General features: G+C 36.8%; 1 protein-coding gene across 2 annotated transcripts in view; it reads left to right on the forward strand.

The window, feature by feature from the left end:
* faxcb (failed axon connections homolog, metaxin like GST domain containing b) overlaps window positions 1-23763 on the forward strand; it is an 82438-nt gene that overhangs the window by 47472 nt on the left and 11203 nt on the right. The window contains exon 6 of one of the 2 annotated variants that reach the window (XM_039747595.1): window positions 16736-20812. The exons of the other annotated variant lie outside the window; for it this stretch is intronic. Coding sequence (XP_039603529.1) covers window positions 16736-17034 — 299 coding nt within the window. The 3' untranslated portion in view covers window positions 17035-20812. Of the gene's footprint in view, window positions 1-16735; window positions 20813-23763 lie in introns of those variants that run through there. 2 annotated transcript variants of the gene reach the window in all.

Here is a 23763-nt window from a genome sequence, read left to right on the forward strand (position 1 = left end):
GTATTTATATTATTTAAATACTGTGGGTAAGCAGGTTATAAAATATATATATGTATATATGTGTGTGTCTGTTTATAAATGTGAATATAAGCTGTTAAGTTTGAGAATTTGGAAATACTAAAAATAGCACCATTGATTTCTTGGTTACCGAATTGTTCAGTTATTGAATTGTAAAGGTGGAAGAAAGCATTTGGGTGGTCTCACCCATTAATACAATCAGATAAAGAGAAAATTGGAGCCCAGTATCCTGTTAAGATCCTAGAAAAGATAATAAAATGAGATGTAATGTGCGTGGACTTGCATTGCTGTACTCTTAGATTTCAAACAGCCAGTTGCACTTTTCTTGCACTTTTTATCAAGGCATCTTGACTGTTTTTCTCCTGATATAGAGACATTTATCAATACTTGCTTCAACCCATTTTTAACTGAGGGAAGTTTGAATGAAAGATTCTTTTTTCAGATAGTCAAAAACAGTTCCTGGCCATTACTTATGCCACAACTCATCTCTACAGATACTATTCTTAACCTTCTGCATAATCACTTGCTAAGGTAGATATATAAAATTATACATGAGAAATTTCATGAAAGTCAGATAATGTTTTCATTGTGATGTCATTTTCATTTTGACAGGTGTATGTGTACATTTTATATTTACTAGGGAGCTGTGCCCCCTGCACTCTTTGCTCGCCAACCCCTGGGCCTGCGCTACGTGCTAGCTTCTTTGCGGTTCTGCCGCTCATGCATGGGGATGCGGATGTGCAATGTAAACAGATTGTTATTGTCATGGGAATTGTTATATATGTATAATAGAAATAACTATTTTACATTACAGTGAGTAATTAACTATATTAAAAAATAGTAAAACGTAATAATTTGAAAATAAATAATATTTCATGTTGTGTTAAAGTTATTCATTGCATAATACGATTTCGTTCTGTTTGGCTTTGAGATTAACACGCGAATACTTTTTAAATTTACACATTTACTGTAAAACTACAGTAAAAACAATTTTTTGAATAATATTTTTCATCAATATCGCATTGAATTTTGATTCTGTGTTTGGACTTTCATCATGACAACACAACATATAACTGCCCGTGATTGAATTTCGTTTCTTTCACTCTATTAAATAAAGTGACTTTTTCGAATGTTTGGCTCTGAGATTTGTTAATTGTCTTTGCAAAAGCTATTCTAACGGGGACCTGTTAACGTTTTAATACAAATGGCATATCAAGATCTCCTTTGTTGTCTAATGTTATCTGCGGAAGATGTACTACATTACCTTTCTTGGATACATTCTTCTTTCTACAGTAATTTGTGCGGTGGAAGACCAGATGGTATTAACGGTTGTAGATATTCTTCGGGATATTGTAAGTTAATGTTTTCATCTTCCGCACAATCACCAGTAACTGTTTCAGCATAGTCTATTGATTTGTATTTAACCAATTTGCCATGTAACCAATTAACAATTTGCCGTTAATTTGTTTGACTTCATCATTTCTCGGTGCTACGATTGCTCGTGTGCTCATTTTTTTTATTGATAACCCTTCGTCATGAAATTCTTCAATAAGATTTGGACATAATACGTCTTCTTAAATTGGGAACTTCAAGTGAGGAAAACGTTAAAATTTATAAGAGCTGAGAGAGCAGGAACTGTGTCTGTCAAAAGCATTCACACAAATGAGAGGTGAGAAGACTGTGCGTGTGGTAGAATATGGTTGATAGGAGGGTGTTACTTGAAAAGATCTCATAGCCAAAGTCTCGTCTCGTGGGACTTGAAAAGATCTCTTGAAAAAAGTCTTCTCGTTTCTTGAAAAAAGTCTTGTCTCGTCTCAGGATTTTTTAATATAATAGAGAGATATTGCAACCATCATCAAGTCTACACAAAAAACCACAACTGAAAGGATTTTAGTGAAATAAAAACTTTGTAGAAATACTTTATTCCCAGGCATCCAGAATTTCAACAATGTTATTACTCTTTGTTATATCTTCTAAATTCATTAATTTAATAAGAGTTTAGTACTAATTTTCCAAGGTGCTGTAAGTGCTTTACAATTTATCCAACCTTTGAATTAAGATATATGCAGCTATAAGTTATTTTGGTACATTTTTAATTTAATTTCCAGCTTTATCAGCCCATCATAAGTCATTGATCTCGTTATGTAAAGAAAATCTACATTACAGTGTCCTTCTTTAAAGGTGTGTTATCTTTCCAATTCACTTTTAATTATAAATGTGGATGGGAAGTTAGATTGACTGGTAAATCAAAAGCTTTATCCTAAGAGATGGCTCCTATTTTTTCACCAAGATCTGGTACAACATCATTAAAACTGCACTAATTTGTCTGTCAGTCTTATTACTATGGTACTTGAACTCCTCCATATGGGTTAGCTGCTCAACTTATAATTATAGGCAACAATCAACCCTTTTCTCAAAGAGCACTCAAAGATTACTATGACATCTGAAACACAGGAATTTAATTTTTTAGGAAAAATAATTTATTCTCCCCTTTGGACCACTGTTATCTTACTTCCTTTTTACTTTCTAAATATTTTAACATTTTGAGTAAAGAAGTAAATTAAATGAAGTTTTAAGGACACTTACTTGGCATGTTGCCTATATTTCCATTTTAGCCTTATTAAACTTGCAAGGCTTTAGCAATGCTATTTTTTACATCAACTTTATAACAGGAAGAGTATTTTTAAATTTTCCTGGCAGAACAAAAGGGCAAAGAACAAAAGAGACTGAGAGCACGCGCTGATACAGCACATTGCCGCACCCACCACATGACAAACCACCTCAGAATCTCAGATTAGGACCCGAATGCAGCCATGAAACGGGTGACACCTCAGCACCACACTAGTGCGAATGGAACAGTGTAAGTTTTTTTAACAGTAGCTGGAGTGTCAATCTTGTCACCAACCCCCAAGTTTTCCCTGCAGTTGGAGGACCTACAGGTTAATGTTATATGCAGGAAAAGCAATTGCACGTTAAAGGACCTTACTTATGGGCCCAATGGAGTAGAGCCACTTCTGCCATTTGCAGGATTTGAATCGGCAACCTTTTAATTGCTGGTGCAGATCCCTAGCCTCAGAGCCACCATAAAAGGGTTTATAATATTTTTAGAAACATAAATACTATCTTTCCTGCAACTTAAACTAACTGCAAGAGGGTTTTATTAGCTGTACACATTTTTTTGTACATGTTCATCTCCATTTTTGTTGGTGTGATTTTATCCCAATTGTCAATTTGACTTTTCTTCCTATTGGGATGTATTTCATACTGTATGTGGTTGTAACCTTCAATCTAGACCCATAACTTAGCTGGAAAAAGGCCATATATTATGCCTGAAACATTTGCTTAATTGAATCATATATGTCTTTTCAAAAAAGTCTGAAAAATATACATTGATTGTTCTTAAAGAATACCCGGCTTGGAATAACACATTTTCTTTTTCCCAAAGTTTATCAAATTTAACAGCGAATGTCTTTTGAAAGTATTTTCCAGAAAGACATAATGCTCTTTCACAATCTAAGTTTCTTTTAATGATATTTCCAGGAACTTTTGTGAAAATTCCTTAACATTTCCACATTCCAAACCCTCCAATACTCCACAAATTTCACCATTCTTCCTCCTTGCTGTATCTTTGTTCATTTCCTAAGACATTTACCCTCACGTTGACCACTTGTCTTCAATGCATGTTTTTGACATGTATTTTATATTATCACATTGACCTCCAAGCACATTCCTTTTAGTGTCCAATTTACATACAGTAACACATGCTTTACGTGCTTAACTAGACACTTCCCTTTTCTTTTTTGGTCTCATTAAATTTACAAAATTAGTTACTATCTAGTCCTCTTTTTAAAATATTAATGTTTAAGAGTAAAGTATACTGTATCTTAGTTTTACTCCAAATAACACTCCACTATCTTCATCAGTTGCTTATATTATTTTTTTCTTATTGTTTTTCTTTATTGCTTACTTTTGTACTGTGTCTTGCTAAGGGTATTTATGAAAATTAATATGTATTTTTAATTTTAGTCTCCTACTCATCACTGTTGTCAGGTGGGGAAACTGTATTTATTCAGGTATGTCATGTTGCATGGCATGTCAAAGAACTGCGACTTTGTAGTGTTTGATCTAAGCCTCCTTTGGAAAGGTAATATGGGGGAATGGAAGGGGGTAATGGAGAGAGTAATGCATATACAGCATATCTTTTTCCACATTGTGTCCACATTGTCATTGTGAGATTTTGCTGAATTCATCATTGGTGGCAGGTGTTATTTTTCTTCCCCTACCTCACAAGGAGAATTTTAAAATACAGAGATCGGGTCGCGGGGGCAGCAGCTTGAGCAGAGATGCCCAGACTTCCCTCTCCCTGACCACTTCTACTAACTCTTCCGGGGGAATTCCATAGTCTCTCCAGCGTGTCCTGGGTCTTCCCTGGAGCCTCCTCCCAGTTAGATGTGCCCGGAACACCTCCCCAGGGAGGTGTCCAGGAGGCATCCTGATCAGATCCCCAAGTCACCTCATCTGACTCCTCTCGATGTGGAGGAGCAGTGGCTCTACTCTGAGCTCTTCCCAGCTGAATGGGCTTCTCACCCTATCTTTAAGGGAAAGCCCAGACACCCTGCGGAGGAAACTCATTTCAGCCGCTTGTATTCGCAATCTCGTTCTTTCGGTCACTAACCATAGCTCATGACCATAGGTGAGGGTAGGAACGTAGATTGACTAGTAAATTGAGAGCTTTGCCTATTGGCTCATGCTCCTTTTTCACCACAACAGAGTGATGCAGAGCCCGCATCACTGCGGACACCGCACCGATCCGCCTGTCAATCTCCTGCACTATTCTTCCCTCACTCGTGAACAAGACCGAGAGATACTTGAACTCCTCCACTTGGGGCAGGATCTTGCTGTCCATCCTGAGAGGGCACTGCAGCCATTTCCGGCTGAGAACCATGGTCTCGGATTTGGAGGTGCTGATTCCCATCCCAGCCACTTCACACTCGGCTGCGAACCGATCCAGAGAGAGCTGAAGATCACAGCCTGATGAAGCAAACAGGACAACATCATCTGCAAAAAGCAGAGACCCAATCCTGAGCCCACCAAACAGGGCCCCCTCAACGTCCTGGCTGCGCTTAGAAATTCTGGCCATAAAAGTTATGAACAAAATCGTTGACAAAGGGCTGCCCTGGCAGAGTCCAACTCTCAACGGAAATGGATTCGACTTACTGCCAGCAATGCGGACCAAGCTCTGACACCGGTTGTACAGGGACCGAACAGCCCTTATCAGGGCGTCCGGTACCCCATACTCCCGGAGCACCCCCCACAGGATTCCCCGAGGGACACGGTTGAACGCCTTTTCCAAGTCCACAAAACACATGTAGACTGGTTGGGCAAACTCCCATGCACCCTCCAGGACTCTGCCAAGGGTGTAGAACTAGTCCACTGTTCCGCGACTAGGACGAAAACCACACTGTTCTTCCTGAATCCGAGGTTCGGATATCTGACGAACACTCCTCTCCAGGACACCCGAATAGACTTTTCCAGGGAGGCTGAGGAGTGTGATCCCTCTGTAGTTGGAACACACCCTCCAGTCCCCCCTTCTTAAAGAGGGGGACCAGCACCTCAGTCTGTCAATCCAGAGGCACTGTCCCCAATGTCCATGCAATTTTGCAGAGACGTGCCAACCAAGACAGTCCAACAACATCCAGAGCCTTGAGGAACTCCAGTCGTATATCATCCACCCCCGGCGCCCTGCCACCAAAGGGTTTTTTGACTACCTCGGTGACCTCAGTCTCAGAGATGGGAGAGCCCACCTCCAAGTCCTCAGGCTCTGCTTCCTCATTGGAAGATATGTTAGTGGGATTGAGGAGGTCTTCAAAGTACTCCCCCTACTGACCTACAACGTCCCGAGTCGAGGTTAGCATGCCCACCATATGCAGTGCTGACACTGCACTGCTTCCCCCTCCTGAGATGCCGGATGGTGGACCATAATCTCCTCAAAGCCATCCGAAAGTCGTTCTCCATGGCCTCCCCAAACTCCTCCCGCACCCGAGCTTTTGCCTCAGCAACCACCGAAGCCGCATTCCGCTTGGCCTGCCGGTACCTGTTAGCCTCTTCTGTAGTCCCACAGGACAAAAGGGTCCTGTAAGACTCCTTCTTCAGCTTGACGGCATCCCTCACCGCTGGTGTCCACCAATGGGTTTGGGGATTGCCGCCACGACAGGCACCGGCCACCTTACAGCCACAGCTCCAGTCAGCCACATCAACAATAGAGACACGGAACATGGCCCATTCAGACTCAATGTCCCCTACCTCCCTGGGACGTGGTCGAAGTTCTGCTGGAGGTGGGAGTTGAAGCTACTTCTGACAAGGGACTCTGCCAGAAATTCCCAGCAGACCCTCACAATACGTTTGAGCCTACCAGGCCTGACCGGCATCCTTCCCCACCATCGAAGCCAACTCACCACCAGGTGGTGATCAGTTGACAGCTCCGCCCCTCTCTTCACTCGAGTGTCCAAGACATGTGGCCGTAAGTCCGATGAAACAACAATGAAGTCGATCATCGAACTCAGGCCTAGGATGTCCTGGTGCCAGGTGTACATATGGACACCCCTATGCCTGAACATGGTGTTCATTATGGGCAATCTGTGGTGAGCACAGAAGTCCAATAAAACACTACTTGGGTTCAGATCGGGGGGGCTATTCCTCCCAATCATGCCTTTCAAGGTCTCTCTGTCATTGTCCATGTGAGCATTGAAGTCTCCCAGCACAACGAGGGAGTCCCCAGCAGGTGCGCCCTCTAGCACCCCCTCCAGGGACTCCATAAAGGGTGGGTACTCCAGACTGCTGTTCGGCGCATACACACAAACAACAGTTAGGACCCGTCCCCCCACCTGAAGGCAGAGGGAGGCTACCCTCTCGTCTACCGGGGTGAACCCCAATGAACAGGCTCCAAGTCTGGGGGCAATAAGTATGCCCACACCTGCTCGGCACCTCTCACCAGGGGCAACTCCAGAGTGGTAGAGAGTACAGCCCCTCTCAAGGAGACTGGTTCCAGAGTCCACGCTGTGCGTCGAGGTAAACCCAACTATATCTAGCCAGAACCTCTCAACCTCGCTCACTAGCTCAGACTCCTTCCCCTTCAGATTAGTGACATTCCACGTCCCAAGAGCAAGCTTCTGTAGCCAAGCATCGGACCACCAAGGTCCCCGCCTTTGGCCACCACCCAACTCAAACTGCACCAAACCTCCTTGGCCCCTCCTACAGCTGGTGAGCCCATGGGAAGGGGGACCCACGTTGCCTCTTCGGGCTGTGCCCGGCCACCAGGCACTCACAATCGAGCCCGACCTCCAGGCCTGGCTCCAGAGTGGGGCCCCAGTGGCCTGTGTCCAGGCGAGGGAAAATGCCATCCAATGTTTGCATGCATCATAGGAGGTTTTCTGAACCGCTCTTTTTCACATATTAGACAAATATAATTCCAGTCCGAATCTCATACCAATTAGCATATAACAGAGACATAACTGGATGGACACATACATACACAGACACTTGACATTTTGTTAAGGTGGATAATGTGTATGATAAAGAATTCTTAGTTAAAATGTATGCGTTAGTTTCTAATAAGCATAATAGCATGAGAATTTAGTTGTATGTTAAGCCTGATTTAGAATAGGTTTTCAAGAACTGTGACTACAAAATCTAAAAATGTTGCAATAATCTCAGCTTTTATTAACGGTCATAATCTCTCAGATCAATACATATTTTCTATCTATATTCAAAACCGTGTTCCTTTTTTACCAGTACATTGTAGCTACTCATAGATTGACTATTTTGATTTAGAATAACTCTTGTAAACTCATGCTGTTGTTATTTCAGACCGTACTTTTTTCATTCTGTAATAAACTTGCCAGTGGCCATTAAACCACATTAATGCTAGCAAATGAAAACTTTATTAAATATATTTCTACACTCAAAATATATCTCAGGGGACAAATTAATTCATACATTTCACATAAAAAATTACAAATCAAATTAGTATATTAGGTCATTAGTAGTTATTACTAAAATTTTTAGGATGTGTTAAGCATATTGAAATTTGCCAAATAATATGCTGTACAAAAATAGCTGTCATTACAAGCAGAATTTGGTGAACATAAAGAAATAAGTAACTTATGTAAGGAATATTATGTCTTTATGCATTTTGAAGGACAAGCTTATGTCATCAAAAAAAAAAAATTGAGGCGAAAACTGATGGAGAAAGATAAATCTCTGTTATAATTCCCTATACTACTTCTAATGCATATGCTGATCTTGATCAACAGGAAGAAAACAAACACATCTTTTGTAACTAAGTTGTGAATAAATGTCTTGTATTAGATAGATAGATAGATAGATAGATAATTCATCTAAAACTTGAAAAATATCTGATTTTCCCTGCAAGGAACAGTGCAAAGGTTCTTCAAAATTTGAAAGATAACAGGTAGGTTTTCCATATACAATACAATACAATACAATACAGTTTATTTTTGTATAGCCCAAAATCACACAGGAAGTGCCGCAATGGGCTTTAACAGGCCCTGCCTTTTGACAGCCCCCCAGCCTTGACTCTCTGAGAAGACAAGGAAAAACTCCCAATAAAAACCTTGTAGGGAAAAATGAAAGAAACCTTGGGAAAGGCAGTTCAAAGAGAGACCCCTTTCCAGGTAGGTTGGGTGTGCAGTGGGTGTCAAAAGTAGGGGGTCAATACAATACAATACACAGAACAGAACAATTCCTTAATACAGCATAATAAAAATTTTAGAAGTACGGTTAAACAGTAGATGATATGACATAATTAGGTTTGGATATTTTTAGAGTCCTGGAGACCTCATCCATCTAGCTGCCTCCCCATTTGGCCATGCCACGGCTGAAACATTGCTCCGATGAAAGGACCCCTCTTTCCCATGATTCCTGTGATCCTCCATCAGGGATGACTTTACCATAGGCAGGCAAACAACTTGGCAGGTGGGCCGTGGCACCAATTGCCACATTTGGGTACCGAGAAAAGAAACAGAATAGGTGAGGGTTAGTATTCAAATATAATTATCATGTTACTTATGTTTTGGTGCTAATGACTAACAACAGAGATGCAGTATGTACAGTTAATCAGCAGCTCTAGTCAGGATATGCTAAACTGAAGTAGTGAGTCTTCAGCCGGGATTTAAAGGCTGAGACTGAAGGGGCATCTCTTATGGAAGCAGGAAGACCATTCCATAGTTTAGGGGCCCTGTAACTAAAAGCTTGACCTCCCACTGTTATTTTATTAATCCTTGGAATCCTAAGCAGCCCGGGATCTTGAGATCTTAATGTGCACTCAGGTTTGTAAGTCATGATAAGTTCAGACAAGTAAGCCGGACCTTGGCCATTTAATGCTTTATATGTTAAAAGGAGGATTTTGAAATCTGCCCTAAACTTAACTGGGAGCCAGTGTAAAGATTTAAGAACTGGAGTTATGTGTTCATATTTTCTTGTTCTTGTAATAATTCTTGCAGCCGCATTTTGGATTAACTGGAGGCTGTATAGAGAACAGTTTGAACAGCCAGTGAACACCGCATTGCAGTAGTCAATCCTACTAGAGATAAATGCATGAATTAATTTCTCACAATCCTGTGGCATATACCACTAAAAGAAGTAGGTACGCAAACTCTCCCTACTAGTTTCTCGCCAAGCCTTTTCACATCTTTTCTGTAGCTTTTTAAGAAAAATGGCAACCACATGAGAAACCTAAAGAAGTATAGTGAACCCAATCATGCCCTCTAAGGGAGTGTTGACCAACATAATGAAAAACACATTTGTCAGAGAAATGTATCAGACAGAGGTGTAAATATTGTTAATGTATGCACATACAAAGAAAATATGTATACAGAAACAAATGCATATATGAATTGTACAGTGCATCAATATTTTGATAATAGGAATTACATGACAAAATAAATAAACTAAATCGTTTAAGGAAATATATGTGGAATTTGTACTTAAAAGGTTTATACCCAAACACAATCTAAATTATAGAATACCAATAACGGCGCACTGCACGATAATGTGCAGGGAATACACTTGACTTGAGCATTCATGGTTTTCATCCTCTTTCTACAGTCTGCCTCAAGAATAATTGAAGATATGAAGAGGTAGGAGAAGAGACAGCGAAGGTGGTAGGGATGAGAACGGCACCCGTACAAATGAACCGTACTGCCGAGAGTTGATTCTACAATAAAAAAAAATAAAAATTAAAAGAGGTATATCCTTGGAGGTGAATCATCACCCTGAAATCGGACAGTAGATGTAACATAGTATACGTGTACCAAATTTTAGGTAAATCGGTCAAACAGTTTGCGAGCTGCAGGTGATTTAAAATCCTGGACAGACAAACGAACAGCCACGGTAGCGTATTATAGAAGAAGATGTGTTAAGAACAAGATGCAAAGGACAGAAAGATATGGAAGAAGATGATCCGCTGTGGCGACCCCTAACGGGAGCAGCCGAAAGAAGAAGAAGAAGAACATGGTCACAAAGAATCAGAGAGGAATTAAAAATAACAAAAATAAGGAGAGCTTGTAATTGCTGTATTAGTGGACAGTTGAGTAAAATATAACAAACCATTGTTCATCAAGTGTTTTGGAAGTAATGTTTTTGTTTTTCATTCATTCTGTCCATCCAGAGTCTCAGTGAGTTAAGCTCATATTGGTAACTTCAGATTCAAGGAAAGGGCCAACATCAGATTACATGCCAGTCCATAGCAAGACATGCTGATGCAAGTACTGACATTCATATACAGTAGGATTAATTTAGACTTCCCTTTCAACCTAATGAGCACATCTTTGAAAATTAGGAGGTCACAACAAGTTTGATTTTATGTAACTAAGAAACATTTTTAATAATAGTAGAGTAATCAAATGGTATCTATCAGAACTCAGTGAGGCTGTGGTGCATTACAGCAGAACACATGCAGTTTTCTTACTAAGTTAGAATTTTCAATTTACTTTTTAATTTGTAGCTTTTGTAGCTTTTTGCAATTTTCGCATCATTCAACCTTTTAGGTACATTTTAGTTTGTTTTTGTTTATTATTTTTCTTTATTATTTGTGTATGCAACTTTTTGTTTTAGCTATTTTCATTCAATATAAAGTTCACGTTTATTGTTGTGTCCCCAGTGCACTGAAATTCTTACTCACACATATGACCAATGTGTAACACATCACAACAGTCTTACAGACCCACAATATTAAATCTTGTTACTAATTCAAAATAATAGTATAGTGCGAAAATTCTGCATAATCAAGTTTTGAGACAGAACATCTATGAGAGCATTTAAAAGTAGAATTCAAAATGCCAATTTTTGTCATTATTCTTATAATGTGAAAAATTAAATGATCATTTACATGCTGATATGAAACTATACCTAAATGACACTCAGTGTTCAGTGTGCATTATGGAAACAACCCCACTTCTAACCAGCTGAAGTATGGTTATATAGGCATACTGTATTTAGGATTTCCTGAGTCTTAATTGAACTGGTAAGTTTATGAAGTTTGTTCTGAGCCACAACAGTTGATGAATGATGGTGGATATTTGCAAAATCAAACAAGAATGACAACTGACAATTTCATGAGTGTTTACTGATCTTATGGTTTATTTATTTGCTATTGAATCTGAAGAGTAGAATGCAGTCAGGTGCAAAACAACAATCAAGCGTGGGAGACCAAATTGCCCTTTAACCCTACATGCACACATTTGGAATGTGGTTCCAGAGTAAATAGAGAAAACCTACACAGACATGGTTAGAATGTGCAAAATCAAAACAGAATAAAATGGCCTAGGAGCCATTAACCACTAAAGCAACATGCCACCCTAGGTTTAGCTGTGCCAGTCAATGTCAATGTCAATTTATTTATATAGCACATTTAAAACAACATAGTAATGCTGCGGCCAAAGTGCTTTACAATAATAGAAAAAAGAAAAAACAATAAACAATAAAACATAAATAGTAATAAAATATATGAACATAAAATAAGATAGATAACAAATAGAAATAATGTTATATGATCACAAAGAGGAAACCATCAGTATTACTGAAGGTCACTAAATGCAAGTGAAAAGAAGTGAGTTTTTAATCTTGTTTTGAACAGTTCAATTGTAGACAAATCCTTAATATGATGAGGTAGAGAGTTCCAAATTTATTTAATTTTTGGAACCACAGATTTTATGATATTCGTATATATGAGTATGCAGGTATGTATTACAGTAGATTTCACTTTAACATGTTTAAGTGATACACCGTTCTCTGATACAGATAATTAATCTTACAGTATCAATAGTTCTAAACTTCTGAATTGTTTTCATATTTCAAAAAATCTTTCAGTGAGGAGCAACGAGGTTTATATTAAGGCTGGGATTGTTTAGCGGCATACTGTAAGTCTCTTTTTATGCATTTCAATGGTTATGCAGAATGACCAACAGAATCTCTATCCAGGCCATTCAATGACACATTTTTCATAAGTGTATGAAAACATTTCCACCCATCCATTGTCTAATCTGCTTTTTCTTGTTTATTCGATCATTTTTGGAAGAAGAGCTCCTGGTTCAAGATCTCCTTTTTCAAATTACCAGCCTGTCACAAGTCATATAGTGCTCTACCTTTCAGAGCTCATCACTGGTCGTACCGTTTACTCTTGACTGGGAAAAGCTAAAGCTAGAAGAGTATAGAATGAAAAAAATGCAGTGCTCATTTTCCTACCAAGAATAAACTGGATAATCTTAACAAAACTTTCTGTGCCAAACCTTGATATTTTTCTTTGACACACATACTTCAGTTTTGGTGAAACCTCAATTTTATGTGGAAACAAAAGAGTTATCTGGGTGCAGAGAGGAAGGGTCAGTTACATTGGGGGTTACTGCTTGAAAGTTTTTAGCTCAAGGATACACAAAGCCAAACAACAAAACAAACTGTCTAAACCAAAAGAGTCTGAAGAACAATTATGCCTTGAAGCAAAGAATTAAAAACTTTATTTAAACATGGGTGAAGGAAGAAACAGTTTCACAAGCATGCTACCAGATAATACGTGTGTTATTTTGATTTGCTATAATGGCCCCTATGGTCATTTAGTCTTCCCATGAAAGGTGATATAATTTGCAGAGGCATAGCTATGCTCTTAGCTTTTCCTTTTTTAAAATTGAAGGCTTATTTCATAATATAAAGTTGTGGTCAAATTAGCAAAAGAAATGCTGCTTAGTGGTAAGCTGCCTTTACATAGCTGAACAAATTGGCTTTGAATGTGGCTTTGATATTGACCTTCTCTTTATGGTGTTCTAACCTGGGGCAATCAGATTCCTTTGTGACCTGCCTAGTAAGTGTGATCAGTGCTTAGAGAGTATGTTTATTGTTTCAAGAAGAAAGGTAGCTTGGGCTGTGAAAGGGAAAGCTCCACTAACTGACCTGAGGCTACAGTAACCTAGTGGGAATCTGTCAGGAGGCTACCTTTTCTTGATGTTGAGTGACAGTGTGATCTTGATCTTTGTAGTACCTCTTACTCACTAGCAATTCACTTCACTAACGCCAAAAATGTTTTAATTTGATTCTGCATTTTAAAGTATGTTTTGATATTGTTTCCTATACACAGGCACAATGTAAATTACAGATTGGGTGTCTGTTTAAAGTTAAGAAGGGTGTGCTATATTAATTGGGTGGAGTGTCCAACTAGGCTTCTAATAATAATGTGCCACAGTCATGATCTGTAAACAGATACACAGGAGGGCCTGGAGTCAAAAAGAAAAACACAGTTAGGCTTTAGATGCTCAGATTTATTGAGATTATCATGTTGAATGGCATAGAAAGGACCATTCTACAATATATATTCATCTTATTCATTACACTGTGCCAATTGTTTCAATCCCATGTATAATTAAGGTAGGAGGCAATTTTTTTAAATATTATTTTTGTCCCTGTGTTAACTGGGCATGAGGATATTTTCTAACATCCCTTCCTTTATTTTCTCACTTCCAGCCACTGGTTAATACCATTCCTACCCCAAGGTACAAGATATGTACATTTAACTATTTTAGTGCACATTTATCTACAGTTTTGTAATAATTCCTGCAAGCTTTGAAAAAAATCAATGCATTTTATTTTCATTTCTTGGACTGGAAAGGGCACTTCAATATACCTCAACAAAACCAATATACCGAAAGTTGCAAGAAAATGCTTCTGGTATTTGGATAATGAAGCATTGCTTTCTTTTGAGCTTGGGAAGGTGATATATAAATAAAATGTATTATGTATTATTGTATTGTTTATTATGGTGGCACAGTGGTAGCGCTGCTGCCTCGCAGTAAGGAGACCTGGGTTCGCTTCCTGGGTCCTCCCTGCGTGGAGTTTGCATGTTCTCCCCGTGTCTGCGTGGGTTTCCTCTGGGTGCTCCGGTTTCCTCCCCAAGTTCAAAGACATGCTGGTTAGGTGCATTGGTGATCCTAAATTGTGTGTGTGATTCCTGCGGTGGACTGGCACCTTGCCCAGGATTTGTTCCTGCCTTGTGCCCTCTGTTGGCTAGGATTGGCTCCAGCAGACCCCCGTGACCCTGTGTTAGAATATAGCGGGTTGGATAATGGATGGATGGATGTATTATTTATTATGGGGTTGATTTGAAAATGTAAAATTCTTGCTAAACGTGTCTACACCACAAGATGGTGCTAGTGGGCTTTTTAATGCAATTTATTACTCTACATATTTTCAGCTAGAGAGGAGACTCCTGTGAAAAATCTGCTACTGGTGCGTAATAGCAATAGAAAAATGCAGTTATACTAACAATAGTCTTTTTTAAAATAACAGTGTAACATTACCATTAGTCACTACAATGTTTAGGCTATTATTTGTTTCTGTCTTATCCTTCACTGAAATTAATTTTATGACAAATGAGTTATGAATGTTTATATATCTCTACAGGGTATTTTTTTTTTTACAAATTACACAGCAGCAATTCCAAACTCATAAGTTTTCTGTCAATTAACATAGTACTCCAGCTTTTCAGCATACTTGATCTGGTGCCACACAGGTTTTTACTTACCTTCAGGAAAGTTTTTTTTTTGAGCAGATAGCAAGCCTTCAATGATCCAACTCCTAATTAAAGTTCTGATGAAGAAAGTGCATTTTAAAGAAACTTTAAAAGGATCCCAAGTGAGAATAACTATTCCTGACAGTGCCAACCCACAAAACTAAAACAGCTATTCTTGGAGCACCCAGACTTTTTTTTATAAAATATTTATTAGATTTTATCAGTGTACTGTTAGCAAATAAGCCTACAGGAGGCTTTAGAAGCATTGTTATAAGTGATTAATGAGTCATAATGGTGCTCATTTACATCACTATTAAAAGCTTTCATTGCTGTTTTAATTTATAGTAATGTGAAATTTTTTAAATATTATATATAGCTCATTTTCAAGGTAAAACACTTCACTTTACTTTTGAAGCACTGGGGTGAGGGGAGTGACTTATCTAAGCTGACATAGTGAATTAATAACAGTGATTGAACTGATGATCTAGTTGTTTCAAGTTGAATGGTTTAGGTACGAAGTTAATCTGCCTGACAGCTAGTTGTAGTCAATGGCTTTTTCTTAACACATAATCTAGTTTAGTCCATAAATGTATACTTGTTAAATATCTCACTGTAAAAATAAGTGTCTTTCACAATCCTATAGATGCTTAAATATTCATAGCAGTTATTTAATCTCTGATAAAGAACCAGTTAAATCTTCCAGTAGGTTGCATGGGACCTATTGTCTTATGTTTGTGGCTTTCACAAGCAGTGATTCTATCCATTGAAAGAACTGATAGTAAAGATTTTGCCTGAATTAAGACCTAATCAGATTTTTATTTGTTTAAACCTTTGCTTGCAGATTTTTTTGCCATTAAAACAGGAGCTAATGTAAGCAGGTTTTATGTGTCTCAAGGAACATATAAAAAATATGATAGAATGCTAGAAATGCTGCATTTTAAAATAGGAGGGTTATTTTGAGAGATGAAATCTTGTGCACGCTGTATTGCTAATTTTATTTAATAATTTTATCTTTATTTAAATAAAGAAATTGGAAATATAGGGTGGCATGGTAGAACAGTGGTTAGTGCTGGTATCTTAAAACTGTAATGTCTTGGGTTGGAGTCCTGGCTCAGTGACTGGCGAAGCAGAGTTTGCATATTCCCTTTATGTCTCTGTTTCTTATTCCCTGGGTACTTTGGTTTTCCTTCTACAAAAATGTATGCTAAATAAACTGACAGCTCTAAACTTAACCCTATAACTACAGTATGTGTGGGAGTATAGGCTGGTTCCCTGCTTAGTTAAGATAGGCATTGGCCTTTTGTGACCCTGAACTAGTTAAACAAGATGTTACAATGGAAGGTCATTGCAAATGTGTTTTGACTAATACTTATACATGTATTCCTAATTCATTTTATTCCAACATTATGATATATTTATCATAAAATCTGTGTAAATCAGAAATTTTCTATTTATCTTACTAACTCTGGACCAAAATTGTCCATTAGGATTACATACTCTACAATTAAAATTCATTTCTGATAACATACTCGTACTTGCCTTTGCAAGGCAATTGTTTAGTTGTAGTTGAGAATTTGTGCTTTTTTTTCTGGCTGTATAGATCTAATCTTTTCCTTTAGGATTTAATTTGATTTCTCATTATAGGTGAGCTGATCAATCTTGCTATGTACTGTGAGAGAATAAGACGGAAATTCTGGCCTGAATGGTGTGAAGATTTTGATGACCTCATATTTGAGTACGATGAAACAAGTGAAGACAGCCTGACACCAACACAACTACATCAGTATGGGTTGTATTCTCGAACAGAGACGTTTGAAGAAGAAGTAACTGAAAACAGTTTTTCCTGTTCGCAGACCCCTGATACAGACTACACTGGCCATTCACTCTTTGACTCTGATGTGGAAATGGAAGAGTTTACAGATCATGAGCAATGCAAATGCTGACTGAAAAATAATAAAACAAACTTCACTACAGTAAATCAATTTCTTAATGCTCCTTCATCTACAGTTCAGAAGATATGTTTTCCAAATGTTGGTGCTCACTCTCTGAAGATGTGAAATTGGATCATTATTGTAAATGGATGTTTTTCTCTTATTCAAAGAATTTTAAAGGTATAACAAAGAATTCAAGATAAAGAGTAGCCAATGCAATCCTTCCATTTTACCTCCTAAATTCACTTAGCACCATTTTTATATATTGTGTGCACAATCAGGTTCAATTATGCTTTATACAGGACCAATTTCATCAATCTGGTATGGGGATGGTGGTGATTCTGCGTTGTTAAAAAATATCTTTTTGACCTTCTTGTTTTGCATTTATGACAGTGCTGCCAAATGTGCTTGTTTTCAGCATTCCTTACACAAGCCTCTGAAATTTGTAAGTAATATAAAGGTTTGTGGGAGAAACCCATGGTGCACCTAGAGTATTGTATGTACTTCTGAATATGACTTCAAGTGATTCTTATGAAAAAGAAGCAAACTTTTTTTGGCTATGTACTTAAAGTAATGTTTGTGTGTAAAATCTTTAACTATTTAATAGCCAATACTTTTTAGAGACACATCTGTATCTCCATTATATAAAACTTGAGGATGGAATTAGTGAAATTTTAGAAACAGAAAATAAAGCAAAGATAATAAAGGAAGCATTTAAGTGGTCCTTCCTTTGTATATTACAATATGTAGGCCATATTTCTATGTAAGTGGTTGGTTACTTACAGATCAGTTGATATGTTGTAAGACTTGAAAGTCATTTAGAAGTGGAAAAAGCATGGACACAGAGTGTGGGAAATTAATACTGAAGGAAAATGCTGTTATTGATTTAAGGTACATTTTTGACTGCAAATTGCTTCATATTAATTGGCAATATATGAATTGAAATTCGTGTGCATCTTCAGATGTTGTCAGAACTAAGTTAGCTCAGGTAGCCTCTCTTGCATACAGGACATGGCTTTTAATCAGCGAAGAATAATTTAAGTAATATTCTCATATACAGTCGGTGTGTTGTCTAACCTGAAGTTTTGTTAAATTAAACAGCATTTATGCTTGAAAAATGCCGGTTGTGTAGGATCACCTGGCAATGTAGCATTTTAGTATTGCTAATCCTATCGAAGACTCCTGCACAGTTGAAATCATGCTTCATATACAAAACTAAAAAAATCTAAGAGACGGGAGGGTTAGTAGTTCTTTGTAAATGAATGGAAAAATGCATTTTCTGTCTTGCAAATGAGCACCATCCATCTGTAACTACCTATTTCAATTCACTCTCAGAGAGTGTGAGCGCATCATAATAAGCACTACTCTTTGAATGGAGCATCCAGTTAAAAACCCTAATGTAAAAATACCTAGCCTTTGATTAATTAACCTTGTTTAACTGAAACGGCACTAATATATATTCGGGAATGATATTTCATATATTTTCAATTTTGGCTTACTCCAATTCATGATCTTGGAAAGCTAAAGGAAGTGTAAAGTTGTATGAAATATCAATCAATCATGTTTCAGAACAGGGTTTTTGTTCTTTTTTAAGCGCTTCAATTGTGCATTTTTTCAGGATTTAATTTAGAACAAAATATAAGCTATGAGGGCTATTGAACAGTTTTGTGAAGTAGTATACATTATATAGAAAATGTTATCCTTATTATTGACACAATTAGTGAAATCTGCCACTATCCATAAAGCAAATAAGAATATTTCATACTTTCCCACATAAATTCAACAATAGTTTCAGGTTTCAGGACATAAACGAACTATGTCACTATAAAGAACAATATTCACATGTAGTGACAGAAATTCAGAATTTGTTAAATATTAAAAAGTGTAAGTGACAAGACATTTTAGTGCATATATTCCCATTATAAGCTGAAAATACATCTAAAGCATAATGCAAAATATAGTCTAAAATACACCACACTACAATCATTAAATTATGGATATTTGTTTCATTAATTTGTTTGAATCTGATAGAAAAATAAAAATTGGTTAAGAAAATTGCCAAGTAACACAGACAACCATAGCCTTTTATGTATAAAGAGCAGTTGATTAGCCTGGATGTGAGACATAAATGTAACGTTCTCCAGCTGGGATCCAGAGGACTAGAGCTTATCCAAGCAGCACTGGATGTGAGAAACCTTTCACTCATACAAGGTCAGTTTAAAGTCTGTATTTGAACATATGTTTTTGGGATGCGGGAGATAAAAGGAATAATGTGAAATATCACAAAGGAAAAAGAGCACTGCTAGTCTAACTTAAAAAGTTCCAAAGTGTATAAACTCTTCTTCATTTATATTTAATTATATTTATTTTTTCATTTATTTCCTAAATCCATAATATTATAGTGGCATGCAACACAATCAAACAAATCATAATAACATAACAAATACAACCAATTACTTAAAAATTCATATAGAAAAAAACAAAGGAAAACCAGAAATACAAAGGGGAAAACTAAAGAATTATTATATTCACAACACCTTTAATTTGTAGGGATGCTATCCAAATTCAGGGGAAAAAAGGGAAAATTGAGATAAAATAAAACAAAAGATCAGTTATGGTTCTTTGTTGTCTAAAATGGAGAAAAGAGATTTTTGTTTGAAATATTGTGAGTATAAATTGAAAGCTGTTCATGCTATGCTTTAGTATGATAACATACAGTGAACTCAGTGAGTTATTTCGTATTTTTATAAGAATTAAGTCCTCTAATATAAAACGCCATCTAAAAATCAGTTAAAAAGCAAAAAAGGCATAAGAAATTCTTAAAATGGAAATATATAAAAAATATATACAATTTACCATAATAACATTTAATCTTTACCAAAAAGAGCATCTTTATTAAAGTATGTACGATGTATGTTTTTCATTAGTCTGCATATCAGAAAGAAAGCAAAACCTATTGCTTGTTTGCTAAGAAATCAGTTATTCAAAAATCAAACATTTGATCTTTTTTATTACAAAGAAGTGCATGCATGGTGCAGCATACAAAAGTATAGAAATTTTGACTACTAAAAACTTTGGATTTTGAATGTATCATATTCATAACAAAATACTTGAAAAATAAGAAAAAAAGATTTTTTAAATACCCTTTCAGTGTCATTGACAGTCTTTGTTCAGCGTACTGTTAGTCTTTTGTTTTATAAAAGTTGTGCTTTGGAATACAAGTTGATATTCTCCACCTCAGTAACCACCTCTGTGTGCAACTTTTGTTGTTCTTTCATTGCCCATTCTGTAAAATGGTTAATGTCTTGTTTAATGCCTTTTATTTGTTCAGACATGGTCTATGACATTTTTACACAATGTTTTACACCATCTGACGTATGGTGAATGAGATATCTGTGGTTTTATGTACACTTCATCAAAACCTGTTTGGAATTATTTCTTGTTATGTGGCAAGATTGCATAAACTTTACCAAAATAATTTTATTGACATACAGTACATTCAGTAAGTGGAGGCACAGGAAAAAAATATAACTTTTTATGTTCAGAATTTTAAATTTGTCACTGTGTGACTAGGAGATGTACAGCTGGTTGAATTAATTTAAATTATATGAAGCTTTCACTTTAGTTCTAAAGTTATAAAGGCTACTGGATTTTGATGTATATTCAATAGCCAATTATTTTATTGTACTTAAAATTCCAAAATGTGCATGATCAGTATAAAAACAAATTATGTTGAAATACTGTATATTGAATGTGGAGGGCCCAGTTCTTTTATAAATTTCAAAATATGTTGTTATATTTCTCCTGGATATGAACAGTTGAAATATATATATATATATATATATATATATATATATATATATATATATATATATATATATATATAAAGTAGTGCTATCCTTGTTAAAGCCATATTTTAAAGGACAAAATATGAATTTGGACTTTTGGTGTGGAGTTCTGCCACCTGCTGAGGACCATACAGAACATTACTGCTCTAAAAACCAACTGCTCTCAGGAGGAGTTAAGAGACAATGAATATATACAGTATGAGACCTGTGATCATGTGCGCAATGTTACTCTTGAATCAAAGCCAACTTGAATAAATATAGCTGTGACAATTACGTTATGGTATTTGTGTGAATTATCATTTACAGTGCCTCTTCAGTTTTATTGTTAGCAGATGAATTACTATAATTACAGTATGTATAGGATTTATTATAATTAACAGGTGAACTGTGTAAAATCTTCCATTATGTAGTGAAGGGAACTCATTCACTATGGAATACAGTGAACTTGATTGTTGATACAGCAGGTTGTATTAATGTACATATATGAATATGTATTCACTTTTTCAAACAATAGATGGTGTAATGAGTGCATGAACGGCTTTACTATTTCTGAGGTAATTTATGTATTTATTTATGTATTGTTTAAATTAACTCACTGCCTTGCTTCAGTTATGTCATGTCTCTAGCTGTCACCTGAGCTATTCCAAACGGCATTTAAAAGTAGCTGTACAAAGGGGATTCTGGGAGCAGAAGGAGGGTACAATACTGTATATATTCTGGGAAGTATGACTGCTGGCTATCAAAGGACTAATGAACTAACATCTTTCTGTGGTTAATTTTAAGACAGGTAAGCTGGTTAAGCAAAGACTAGCTAGATAACTAAAAATATTGGTAAAACATTTCAATTTATATTGTCTCCTAATAATAACTAACATGAAATTTAAATCCCTTCTAGTACTTTTCTAATAAGTGTGATTATCCATTATCCATCCATTTTTATGCAGTGTTTTCCGGTACAGGCACACAGAATGATTTTTCCAGTATTAGTATGTGCAATTGTAAAATCTGCCAAGTTACATACTTACCCCGCAGCAATTTGGAATTTGTAATTGACACGATCTGAAATGAAGGAGGACATCCAAGTCCCTGAAACAAAACCGGTGTGCACACATGGAGAGCATATATACTCTACTCTTACAAGGCATCCTATCTTGGAATTAAATGTGCATGTTGAATTTTGTCAAGTAATCCTCCTTGTATGTTCAAGTTCCACTTAGTTCTGCCTTTTATAAAAAATTTGAACAAACTGAGTCATAATACTAGGAAAATCAGCTGTGATGCTTCACATTTTTGTGTAGGAGATAAATGTTTCTGTTTAAAAAAAACAACTCTTCTATCCAAGGTTTTCTTTAATGTTTTATAAAACCTTTAGAAACAAAAATGGGTGGTAGGGTGAATTACAGAGGGCTGAACTAAAGGATTTTTCTATGCCTATGCATAGTAAAATGCAAGAATTAATGAGTTGATCAATTTACTAAGAAGGGAATTTTCAAATATTTTTTACTATACATCAGAGATATTCATATTGTTATGAGTGGCATCAACCTAATACTTTAATGCATTTCTGAGAACATCAAGCTTATGGTTAGGAAAACCACACAGTCTTAATGGAAAGTTTCCTCTGAGTGCCTGTCATTTGCTTATTTTGAAACCACACATGAGAATATAAACAATTAAACTATTGTTCAAGAAATTAAATTTGATCATGCACATATTTTTAGGCATTTTTGTTTCTCAAGCATTTTAGTAATCGTCTAGAAAGAATTACACAATGCCTCTTTTATTAGAAAAGATCAAAGCTAGAAAACATGAGTATGTACATTGTGCAATGAAAAACTGCACTTCTAAACCCTTTCATGCTGCATTTTTATTCATTTCTTTTTTTTTCAAATAATGAATTAATCTATGTGCATAAAAATGTTATACAAGAGTGTTTGGACCCAGGTTCAGATCCTGACTGCGGGGCCTTCTATATGGAGTCTCATGTTCTCTCCCTGGAACTCAAGTTTATTCCCTCAGTCTAAAGACATGCTGTTAAGTGACATGGCAACAATAAAGTGAGTGAGGACATACTGGCATCAGTTTTTATTTTGACTCCTTCCTTTCCATGCTAATCTTTGAGTACACATTTTATTTTATACAGTTCCTTTTTGCAGTAAACATTGTCCCAAGATGCTTTTCAGTCCATTACTACAATTGTTCACATACTGTACAGTATATGGATTTGTACAGTGGAGCAATGGCAGGTTTTGTCTATTGCTCAAGTTCATTCTGGGAAACTACTGATCTGGCAGCGGAATGACTATGTAGGACTGTTTGTGTAATTCCACTCCAACCTGCTTTCTTTTTTGTGAAAAAAAACTTTGTATTTATTATAATCGATACAGACCTGGGGATAGATAGATAGATAGATAGATAGATAGATAGATAGATAGATAGATAGATAGATAGATAGATAGATAATTACTTGAGGAGGTGAAAGGAAGAGTAAGTAAGAGAACTGAGTCAGAACTAGCCTGTGTGCAATTTAAAGCCAAGATAGAGGATTAACAGCCCCAGGCAAGACTGGAGGCATAGGCCCAATGATATAATTCAGTCTGGAAGAGACACTCTCATCTGACCTGTCACAGACTGTTTCAAGGAAAGTGGGATTTCAGCCCACCTGGCATTGTGACATTGGTGGTTTGGGTGGATTTAGATAACAAAATCCATCCATCCACCCATTTTCCAACCCGCTGAATCCAAACACAGGGTCACGGGGGTCTGCTGGAGCCAATCCCAGCCAACACAGGACACAAGGCAGGAACCAGTCCCAGGCAGGGTGCCAACCCACCACAGGACACACACAAACACACACTAGGGCCAATTTAGAATTGCTAATCCACCTAACCTG

Source organism: Polypterus senegalus, chromosome 3, assembly GCF_016835505.1.
Source record: "Polypterus senegalus isolate Bchr_013 chromosome 3, ASM1683550v1, whole genome shotgun sequence".
Classification (NCBI taxonomy): Eukaryota; Metazoa; Chordata; class Cladistia; order Polypteriformes; family Polypteridae; genus Polypterus; species Polypterus senegalus.